Raw genomic sequence first — 11,526 nt, 5'->3', positions numbered from 1 at the left:
TTTTTTTTTTTTTTTTTTTTTTTTTTTTTTTTTTTTTTTTTTTTTTTGAGACGGAGTCTTGCTCTGTCACCCAGGCTGGAGTGCAGTGGCACAATCTTGGCTCACTGCAAGCTCTGCCTCCCGGGTTCACGCCATTCTCCTGCCTCAGCCTCTCCGAGTAGCTGGGACTACAGGCGCCCGCCACCACGCCTGGCTAATTTTTTGTATTTTTAGTAGACACAGGGTTTCACCATGGTCTCAATCTCCTGACCTCGTGATCCACCTGCCTCGGCCTCCCAAAGTACTGGGATTACAAGTGTGAGCCACCGTGCCCGACCCTCAACATTCTTAAAGAAAAGAATTTTCAACTCAGAATTTCATATCCAGCCAAACTAAGCTTCATAAGTGAAGGAGAAATAAAATACTTTACAGACAAGCAAATGCTGAGAGATTTTTTCACCACCAGGCCTGCCCTAAAAGAGCTCCTGAAGGAAGCACTAAACATGGAAAGGAACAACAGGTACCAGCCACTGCAAAAACAAGCCAAATTGTAAAGACCATTGAGGCTAGGAAGAAACTCCATCAACTAATGAGCAAAATAACCAGCTAACATCATAATGACAGGATCACATTCACACATAACAATATTAACCTTAAATGTAAATGAGCTAAATGCTCCAATTAAAAGACACAGACTGGCAAATTGGATAAAGAGTCAAGACCCATCAGTGTGCTGTATTCAGGAAACCCATCTCATGTGCAGAGACACACATAGGCTCAAAATAAAGGGATGGAGGAAGATCTACCAAGCAAATGGAAAACAAAAGAGGCAGAGGTTGCAATCCTAGTCTCGGATAAAACAGACTTTAAACTAACAAAGATCAAAAGAGACAAAGAAGGCCATTACATAATGCTAAAGGGATCAGTTCCACAAGAAGAGCTAACTATCATCCTAAATATATATGCACCCAATACAGGAGCACCCAGATTCATAAAGCAAGTCCTTAGTGACCTACCAAGAGACTTAGACTCCCACACAATAATAATGGGAGACTTTAACACCCCATTGTCAACATTAGAGAGATCAACGAGACAGAAAGTTAACAAGGATATCCAGGAATTGAACTCAGCTCTGCACCAAGCGGACCTAATAGACATCTACAGAACTCTCCGCCCCAAATCTACAGAATATATATTCTTTTCAGCACCACGCCACACCTATTCCAAAATTGACCACATAGTTGGAAGTAAAGCACTCCTCAGCAAATGTAAAAGAACAGAAATTATAACAAACTGTCTCTCAGACCACAGTGCAATCAAACTAGAACTCAGGATTAAGAAACTCACTCAAAACCACTCAACTACATGAAAACTGAACAACCTGCTCCTGAATGACTACTGAGTACATAACGAAATGAAGGCAGAAATAAAGATGTTCTTTGAAACCAATGAGAACAAAGATACAACATACCAGAATCTCTGGGACACATTCAAAGCAGTGTGTAGAGGGAAATTTATAGCACTAAATGCCCACAAGAGAAAGCAGGAAAGATCTAAAATTGACATCCTAACATCACAATTAAAAGAACTAGAGAAGCAAGAGCAAACACATTCAAAAGCTGGCAGAAGGCAAGAAATAACTAAGATCAGAGCAGAACTGAAGGAAATAGAGACACAAAACACCCTTAAAAAAATCAATGAATACAGGAGCTGGTTTTTTGAAAAGATCAACAAAATTGATAGACCACAAGCAAGACTAATAAAGAAGAAAAGAGAGAAGAATCAAATAGATGCAATAAAAAATGACAAAGGGGATATCACCACGATCCCACAGAAATACAAACTACCATCAGAGAATACTATAAATACCTCTACACAAATAAATTAGAAAATCTAGAAGAAATGGATAAATTCCTGGACACATACACCCTCCCAAGACTAAACCAGGAATAAGTTGAATCTCTGAATAGACCAATAACAGGCTCTGAAATTGAGGCAATAATTAATAGCTTACCAACCAAAAAAAGTCCAGGACCAGATGGATTCACAGCTGAATTCTACCAGAGGTACAAGGAGGAGCTGCTACCATTCCTTCTGAAACTATTCCAATCAATAGAAAAAGAGGGAATCCTCCCTAACTAATTTTATGAGGCCAGCATCATCCTGATACCAAAGCCTGGCAGAGACACAACAGAAAAAAGAATTTTAGACCAATATCCTTGATGAACATTGATGCAAAAATCCTCAATAAAATACTGGCAAACCGAATCCAGCAGCACATCAAAAAGCTTATCCACCATGATCAAGTGGGCTTCATCCCTGGGATGCAAGGCTGGTTCAACATATGAAAATCAATAAACGTAATCCAGCATATAAACAGAACCAAAGACAAAACCCACATGATTATCTCAACAGATGCAGAAAAGGCCTTTGACAAAATTCAACAACACTTCATGCTAAAAACTCTCAATAAATTAGGTATTGATGGGACATATCTCAAAATAACAAAAGCTATCTATGAAAAACCCATAGCCAATATCATACTGAATGGACAAAAAACTGGAAGCATTCCCTTTGAAATGGCACAAGACAGGGATGCCCTCTCTCACCACTCCTATTCAACATAGTGTTGGAAGTTCTGGCCAGGGAAATCAGGCAGGAGACGGAAATAAAGGGCATTCAATTAGGAAAAGAGGAAGTCAAATTGTCCCTGTTTGCAGATGACATGATTGCATATCTAGAAAACCCCATCGTCTCAGCCCAAAATCTCCTTAAGCTGATAAGCAACTTCAGCAAAGTCTCAGGATACAAAATCAATGTTCAAAAATCACAAGCATTCTTGTACACCACTAACAAACAAACACAGAGCCAAATCATGAGTGAACTCCCATTCACAATTGCTTCAAAGAGAATAAAATACCTAGAAATCCAACTTACAAGGGATGTAAAGGACCTCTTCAAGGAGAACTACAAACCACTGCTCAAGGAAATAAAAGAGGATACAAACAAATGGAAGAACATTCCACGCTCATGGGTAGGAAGAATCAGTATCATGAAAATGGCCATACTGCCCAAGGTAATTTATAGATTCAATGCCATCCCCATCAAGCTACCAATGACTTTCTTCACAGCATTGGAAAAAACTACTTTAAAGTTCATATGGAACCAAAAAAGAGCCCGCATTGCCAAGTCAATCCTAAGCCGAAAGAACAAAGCTGGAGGCATCACGCTACCTGACTTCAAACTATACTAACGAGGCTACAGTAACCAAAACAGCATGGTACTGGTACCAAAACAGAGATATAGACCAATGGAACAGAACAGAGCCCTCAGAAATAATGCCGCATATCTACAAGTATCTTATCTTTGACAAACCTGACAAAAACAAGAAATGGGGAAAGGATTCCCTATTTAATAAATGGTGCTGGGAAAACTGGCTGGCCATATGTAGAAAGCTGAAACTGGATCCCTTCCTTACACCTTATACAAAAATTAATTCAAGATGGATTAAAGACTTACATGTTAGACCTAAAACCATAAAAACCCTAGAAGAAAACCTAGGCAATACCATTCAGGACATAGGCTGGGCAAGGACTTCATGTCTAAAACACCAAAAGCAATGGCAACAAAAGCCAAAATTGACAAATGGGATCTAATTAAACTAAAGAGCTTCTGCACAGCAAAAGAAACTACCATCAGAGTGAACAGGCAACCTACAGAATGGGAGAAAATTTTTGCAACCTACTCATCTGACAAAGGGCTAATATCCAGAATCTACAATGAACTCAAACAAATTTACAAGAAAAAAACAACTCCATCAAAAAGTGGGCAAAGGATATGAACAGACACTTCTCAAAAGAAGACATTTATGCAGCCAAAAAACACATGAAAAAATGCTCACCCTCACTGGCCATCAGAGAAATGCAAATCAAAACCACAATGAGATACCATCTCACACCAGTCAGAATGCCATCATTAAAAAGTCAGGAAACAACAGGTGCTGGAGAGGATGTGGAGAAATAGGAACACTTTTACACTGTTGGTGGCACTGTAAACCAGTTCAACCATTGTGGAAGTCAGTGTGGCGACTCCTCAGGAATCTAGAACTAGAAATACCATTTGACCCAGCCATCCCATTACTGGGTATATACCCAAAGGATTATAAATCATGCTGCTATAAAGACATATGCACACGTATGTTTATTGCAGCACTATTCACAATAGCAAAGACTTGGAACCAACCCAAATGTCCACCAATGATAGACTGGATTAAGAAAATGTGGCACATATACACCATGGAATACTATGCAGCCATAAAAAATGATGAGTTCATGTCCTTTGTAAGGACATGGATGAAGCTGGAAACCCTCATTCTCAGCAAACTATCACAAGGACAAAAAACCAAACACTGCATGTTCTCACTCATAGGTGGGAACTGAACAATGAGAACACATGGACACAGGAAGGGGAACATCACACTCCGGGGACTGTTGTGGGGTGGGGGGAGGGGGGAGGGATAGCATTAGGAGATATACCTAATGCTAAATGACGAGTTAATGGGTGCAGCACACCAACATGTCACATGTATACATACGTAACGAACCTGCACGTTGTGACATGTACCCTAAAACTTTAATAATAATAAAATAAAAAAAAAAAGAATTCTATTTAAAGTCTGCATAATGAAAAATAAAGCAGAAAATTACTGCAAAAATACACTAAACATTCTTACAAAGTGAACCATTGAGACATAATTATTTCCAGGTTACATGATACATTTGAGGTAAAAGTTATTGTAAAATTTATTTAAAAAAATGGATAAGATCAAGGGAAAATGTGATCTATTTTCTCTCTTTAGTAGCTTTTGGAATTTTTTCTATTATTCCTGCCATTCTGAAATTTCACAATAATTGGCCTTAGTGTGAGTCTTTTGCAGTAATTGTGACAAGTAGTTGGTAGGCCCTTTCAATTTAGAGACTCTTGTCCTTAAGTTTCTAGGAAGTTTTCTCGTATTAATTTATTGATAATTTCCTTCAATGATTTTTCTCTATTCCTCTTTCTGCAATTTAAAAAATACTTGACTTCTTGGATTAATCTAATTTTATCTTTTCTCTATTATTATTCACCTCAGTCTTTTTTGATTCTACTTTCTGAAAACTTTTGCCTGTAATATTTAACTCACACATATTTTATTTCAGTTATCACATTAGTGGAAAAACTAGTGACATTTTAGAATAAGGTGTATAGTTTAGATGACTGTACTGATGTTCATTTCCTGTACCAATGCCCTCTAGCCAAAGGATGAAGTAGGCGAAGGATATACAGAAACTATTATTTCTATAACTTCTCAGTAAATCTGAAATTATTTCAAAATGCAAGGCTAAAAAAATTAAAAGGACAAATGTTTGAGAGAAAAAGTATCAGGCTGTCTATGCATGTACCACTTCTCAGTTTTTGCCTATTTCGGAGAGGATATTAATTGTAGTTTCTTTGATATTTTCTTCTGCTCCCTGCATTGTATGTTTCTTATGAATTTCTTTTTTTCTGTTCATTTTGTTCTCTCACTCTAGAGGTTTTCTTCTAATGTGGTTGCACGTCATAGTTAAGAGGGAGGCACTAAAATCCTAATGGGAAATTCTTTGTGCATGGTTTGTCAGTGATCTTCATGCAAGGATTTAAGAGACCAGCTAACTTTTTCTCTACGGTAGAAAGCATGCTTAGATTAGAATCCTGGATCTGCCACTTACTCAACTATGCTACTGTGGGCAAGTTACTTTTTAAGCTTAAAGTGATCAAAGTTAACACTGCCAGTAATTAGACATTTTGACATCTTATATCCCCTGATATGACACACTGATAAGGGCATATCACCTCTGTGATATTATTGTCCCAAATTCATAACCTTTATCTAATTAAGAGAAAACATAGGCCAAACTCAAAGTGAAGAGTATTCTACAAAAAAATCAGTATTTAAAAAAGAATCAAGGTCATGAAAGACAATAAAATACTACGTAAATGTCACAGATTGGTGGAGAATAAGGAGACATGACAAATTAATGTAGGATCTTAGATTAGATCCTAGAACAGAAAAAGAATATAAGTTAAAAAAATGGTGAAGTTTGTAGTTTACTTAATAGGTCTGTAGTTTACTTAATAGTACTTTATGAATGCTAATTTCTTGGTTTTGCTAATTGTTGATTACGTAAGCTGTTAAAATTAGAAGTTGAAGAGATACATGAACTCTATGTATTATTTTTACAACCTTTCTCTAAGTGTAAAATTATTTTAAAATAAAATGTTAAAAAATAGGTTAAAAGGCCAAGGATGTTTGGTAGGGTGGGATGATGGGGGAAAGATAACTGCCAGGATATCTATGCATGGGTTGCCTCTCATTAATTTTGTTTGAGGCATGATGAATCCTTTTTTGATTTGTAAATTCAAGTCACAGTGTTTTTGATTTTGTTTTGCTGTTAAAATTTCTGCACATTCTTTCTGTTCCATTTATTCTGTATTCTTTTCTTGATAATTACTATTTTTTGGTTGGACCTGTCTCTCTGCTCTCTCTATTCTAGCATTTTATCTCATCATTTCATCTTTCATGTTATTTTCTTTTACATTCTGGAAGAATTAAAAATATCCTTCTCTATCAAGGATTTCATTTTCTTTTGAGACTACTGGCCCTTTATGACAAAGGCAAATATGATTCTTTCCATCATGTCAATAGTTTTTGGGCAGTATTTTCTTACACTAGCCAGCAACCATTTCATTTTTCCTGTTTTTCAGTTTGCAATTGTTTTTTAAAGATCCATTACTGAGAACATGGGATATATCTTAAAAACTGTATTTAATTTCCTCTCATACATATGTTCTTATACATATATACATATTTATACTATTCATCCTTGCCTTCAATGTAGTGCCATATTCAATTTTTTTCACAGAATCCATATAATATATACTTTTCTGTTTACTCATCCTTGAATGGGGATCTACCCATGACAATTAGAATTGGTGCCATGAACACTTGATTCTCCTTACTGTCCTATGTCACCTCTTTTAGATTTACATCAAAAAGGAGGCTTGGTAGACACAGAACTTACACAATTTCTAATGTCTAAGTGGGTGAGCATTTTTTGCTCCTTCTGCCTAGTTCTTTATGAGTAAAAAACTTATTCTAGAGAATCTGAGTCTGTCTATTGTCTGACTATATGTAGCATACATGAAAATTTATACCCTCCTTATATATTCAGAGTTACAAGGCACCAGCTTTTCCTGCCTCTGCCTTCTAGATTACATTGCTTTATACTTGTCCTTCCTAGGTTTTTCAGAATACAAGACAATTTTAGTCTCTAAATTGATTTATAAGAAGTATTAATGATACTCAAGTGAGGAAATTGGTTGGGAAAAAGATACTGGTAGTGGAATCTTTTTGTAAAGTAGATATAGTTGCTAATTTTTAGGTAAGTGCACACTCTGGGCCTCTGAACTAGAAGTAGATAGTGGTAGTAGTTCAGATCCCTCTCCAATTTACTTCTGAATCATACTTTTAGAGCATTAGTTGTGTTTTTCATTTAAGTCCAATCAGTACTTTAATTAGAAGAAATTCCTTATAGCCTGGGCAAGTGGTTAAATATGATCCTTAATAGCCATATGTTTTCATCGATTGTTAGTAGACATGGGAGTTAAATAAAATACACATTGAACTTCATCCATATAAGAACAAATTTATTAGATACTTATATTAATGCAAAAATGTAAAAACACTGTAAGAAAACCGAAACACTTTAGAATTCTCCGCTCATACCCTTCATACCTTGGGGTTTGATATTTATCTTAGAAACATAATAGTTCATATACCCAGAAACACAGATTTTCTTTTTGTTCCTTCCTAGTCTAGTTCAGTGGGATAATTTTGACATTATGTGGTTTTGCTTTTTTTGACTTTAAAACTTAATTCTCTTTTTTAAAATTATAGATGGGGTCTCTCCATATTGCCAGGCTGGCCTCAGACTCCTGGCTCAAGTGATCCTCCTGCCTTGGCCTCCCAAAGTGCTGGAGTTCAGGTATGAGTTACCACAACTGGCCTAAAACTTGATTCTGTATAAGATGTTACTGCTGAATTAGGGAATGATGGCCCTAATTAGTATCATATTAATCTAGTTACCTCTATATTGGTCTGTTTTGTATTTATTCGTTTTTGTATTTGATTTGACAGAGTATGTGGGCTGTGGCTTACAGTCAATGAGTAGTTTCTGGTAAACAGTACTTCACAGCAGTTAGACTTGTGCTTCGAACTCTGCATAAGGTTTCTATTTTATGGAATAGATTTGTTGTTTCAAGATAGTTTTGACATCTGAAATTCCTACTTTGGGATATCCTCAATTAACATTCATAAAGTTGTAATCATTAGAGTTTTAAAAATGAGTTTTACGCTTATAAAAACAACAACTCTTCCAAAGAATATTTCCACCTTTCTATTTTAAAAGTCACCAAGATTTTTGGTACTAGAGAAAATTTGCATTGGAAGTAAAAAAGGCTAATGTTTCAAATGTCATTCACTAATATTTTAATATTAATAATATGTTCTAGAAAAAGATTGTTTCGTAACGTAGAACAACATTTGTATATTAAGATTTCCATGTTATAATACAAATGCACTATAAATAAAAATAGATAATTTGCCACATAGTAATACATGCATATTAAAGCATTTCTACAGCATTATATAGTTCTAGAAAACTACAGAAGTGGTTTTGGAGTTTCTGTCTCTGAGTGGGGTAACGTTTTGTATTGAGGGCCACTAAACCACCTAAAGAAAAATACTGAGTATAAAATGCATGGAACATTTAACCTTAAAAAATAAAAATGAGAAACACAAAATTCTACATAACTGTCTTGTGTTCCAGTTTTGACTCTGGAAGTCTATTTTTTTTCCATCTCTAACAAAAGAGGAATTGGTAATTTTTTTTTTTTAATTTTAGAGATATACACAGTCTCACTCTGTTGCCCAGACTAGAATGCAATGGCGTGATCATAGCTCACTGTAACCTTGAACCTTGGGGCTCAAGTGATCATCCTGCCTCAGCCTCCTGAGTAGTTAGCACTATAGGGGTGCACCACCATGCCCGGCTAGTTTTTTAAATTTTTATTTTGTAGAGGCAAGGTCTCACTATGGTCTCAAACTCCTGGCTTCAAGCAATCCTCCTACCTTGGCCTCCCAAAATGCTGGGATTACAGGCATGAGCCACCACAGTTGGCCAGAATTGGTAATCTTTATATGACTATATTAAAGAGTAAGATACCAGTTTCTCCGTACAATTTCTGATGTTACCTACTCACAGAACTAAGAAAATTTAGAGAAATATATACTCTTAAACTAGAAGAATTAAATTTTAAGAATGTTTAACATTAACATCCTTTGGAAATTTCTCCTATCCAAATACCACCCACCACTCCATCCTTTATTCACATTATTTAATTTGTATAATTGTATAAATTACACAGTTTCCATCCCTTGTGATATAGCTCTCTCTCAGTAACTGAAAATAACTATCACTTACATAATATGGCATAGCAACATCAGCCATTTCTGCAGAAGTATATTTGGAGTAAATGTTAACGACAGAAGAAGTCTGTTTTAGGAGATTTTCTAACAATACTAAAAATGAAGCCTCTATAAGTAATGTTTAGTAACACTATAGGTTTTGACAATATGTCAAAATTATGGTTTTATTTCATGTTTGGTGTATAGTGGTAAAGCCAATGAAGGGATGCAGTGAGTGGGATTGGGGTGAAGGGACACGAGAAGATTGGAAGGCTCCTTAAAGTAGACTGTCTTGGTATTGAGTTCAACACATAGGATGGGCCAGAACATAAATATGAGTGTGAAACAGCTAATATCCATTATTCTAATGCAAAGACTATGCCTACCTTCCTCACTAAAGTACACTGTATGCAGGATTCATATTACCATCTCAACAGTTGATCAGTCTGTGGCTCTTTACTGCAGATAAAGTTCATTTCCTTAATGGAATGATGCAAGAGTTTCACCAAGAAACTTGTTCATAAGGGAATAGGAAGAATTCCCTGATACATAGTAGATAGTCAAAATATATTGAGTATATACATGGGTATAACTAGATTATCATTCTTTGGCCTGAATCTGACTAAGGAGGCATGAACATGATTCCCAAACTGGAAAAGGAGATAATTAATTGTTTTCATCTCCCCATAAATGCCACATGTCATCAACATAGATAATAAAAATCAGAGTAGTGTACATTAAATATCTAGAATAGGCAAATTCATATAGATAGAAAGTAAATTAGAGGTTACCAGGGACCAGGGGTTGGGAGGAAGCCCATAGGAAGAGTTATTGCTTAATGGGTGCAGTTTCAACTTGGGGTGAGGAAAAGGTTTGGAAACAATGGTGATGATTGCATAGCATTGTGAATGTAATTAATGCCACCGAACTGTACACTTAACAATGGTTGAAATAGAAAATTTTTAAGTTGCATATGTTACCACAATAAATAAAAAAGACCATTATAGTTAATTTAGAATTATATTTCCTTCACATGAAAGAGTTTGCTAATTCTGTACTTCTGATCACAAGTGTGATGCAAATATCCAAAATTGTTCCTTTCTAGAAGAGAAAGTTGGAAAACTTGAAATACAATGGAAGAAAAACAAAGTAAAAAGTCAAAACAAATTTCTTACTTTTATTGGTTCAGGCTGCATCACAGGCGCAGGCATAGTGATGGCACTTGGAGCATAAACCTGGTGATACGTTGCTTGAACTCCATGATCAGAATAAGGCTATTACAAAAAAAGAGACAAAAAATATCACCTTTCATTTATTAATTCAAAATATTTACTCAGCATTTACAATATACTAATCATCTAGCTATACAATGTAGAAACAGTTAAAAACACATTCCCTTATGTTTAATTAACTTATAATCTGATGAGTTAATATAATGAATTAACTTATAATCTGATGAGGGAAATAGACAGTAGTCAGAATGATCACAAATCCTATAGACACGTATAGGGATTCAACAGGCAAGGGAAGAGATTATGTAAATGCAGTTATGGCTTGTCCAGCAGATGGTGGTACCATTCATTGGAATATAGAATACAAGGAAAGCTTAATATTCATGTAATTGTGTCTTAAGGGTTGGAGAGAAGGAGTTAGGTTTGTGATATACAAAATTTGTGGTATTTGTAGAAATTCTAGTAGAGGTATACTGTTGATAGATGTGGCTCTAGACCAGCACTGTCAAATAGAAATATATGATGGGTCCAGCACACCAACATGGCACATGTACACATATGTAACAAACCTGCACGTTGTACACATGTACTCTAAAACTTAAAGTATAATAATAAAATAAAAAAATAAAAAATAAAAAAAGAAATATAATGTGAGCTACATATGTTATTTAAAATTTTCCCATTGTCATGTTAGAAAAATAAAGGTAGAATTTTTAGTAATGCCTTTTATTTAAACTAATACATATTAAATATTATCATATAAAAGTACAA

General features: G+C 35.3%; 1 protein-coding gene across 5 annotated transcripts in view; it reads right to left on the bottom strand.

The window, feature by feature from the left end:
• Nucleotides 1–11,526, bottom strand: part of BOLL (boule homolog, RNA binding protein) — a 78,375-nt gene that overhangs the window by 23,143 nt on the left and 43,706 nt on the right. For all 5 annotated transcript variants that reach the window (XR_009213811.1, XM_032755054.2, XM_058439898.1 and 2 more), the window contains exon 10: nucleotides 10,699–10,797. Coding sequence is in view for 4 of the 5 variants with exons in the window: in XM_032755054.2 (XP_032610945.1) it covers nucleotides 10,699–10,797 (99 nt within the window). In the remaining variant the exon portion in view is untranslated. The remainder of the gene's footprint in view (nucleotides 1–10,698; nucleotides 10,798–11,526) is intronic.

The sequence above is a fragment of the Hylobates moloch genome, unplaced genomic scaffold (assembly GCF_009828535.3).
Source record: "Hylobates moloch isolate HMO894 unplaced genomic scaffold, HMol_V3 SCAFFOLD_1, whole genome shotgun sequence".
Taxonomy (NCBI): Eukaryota; Metazoa; Chordata; class Mammalia; order Primates; family Hylobatidae; genus Hylobates; species Hylobates moloch.
Note: the sequence above shows the minus strand (reverse complement) of the source record. Positions and strands in the feature narration are given on the sequence as shown.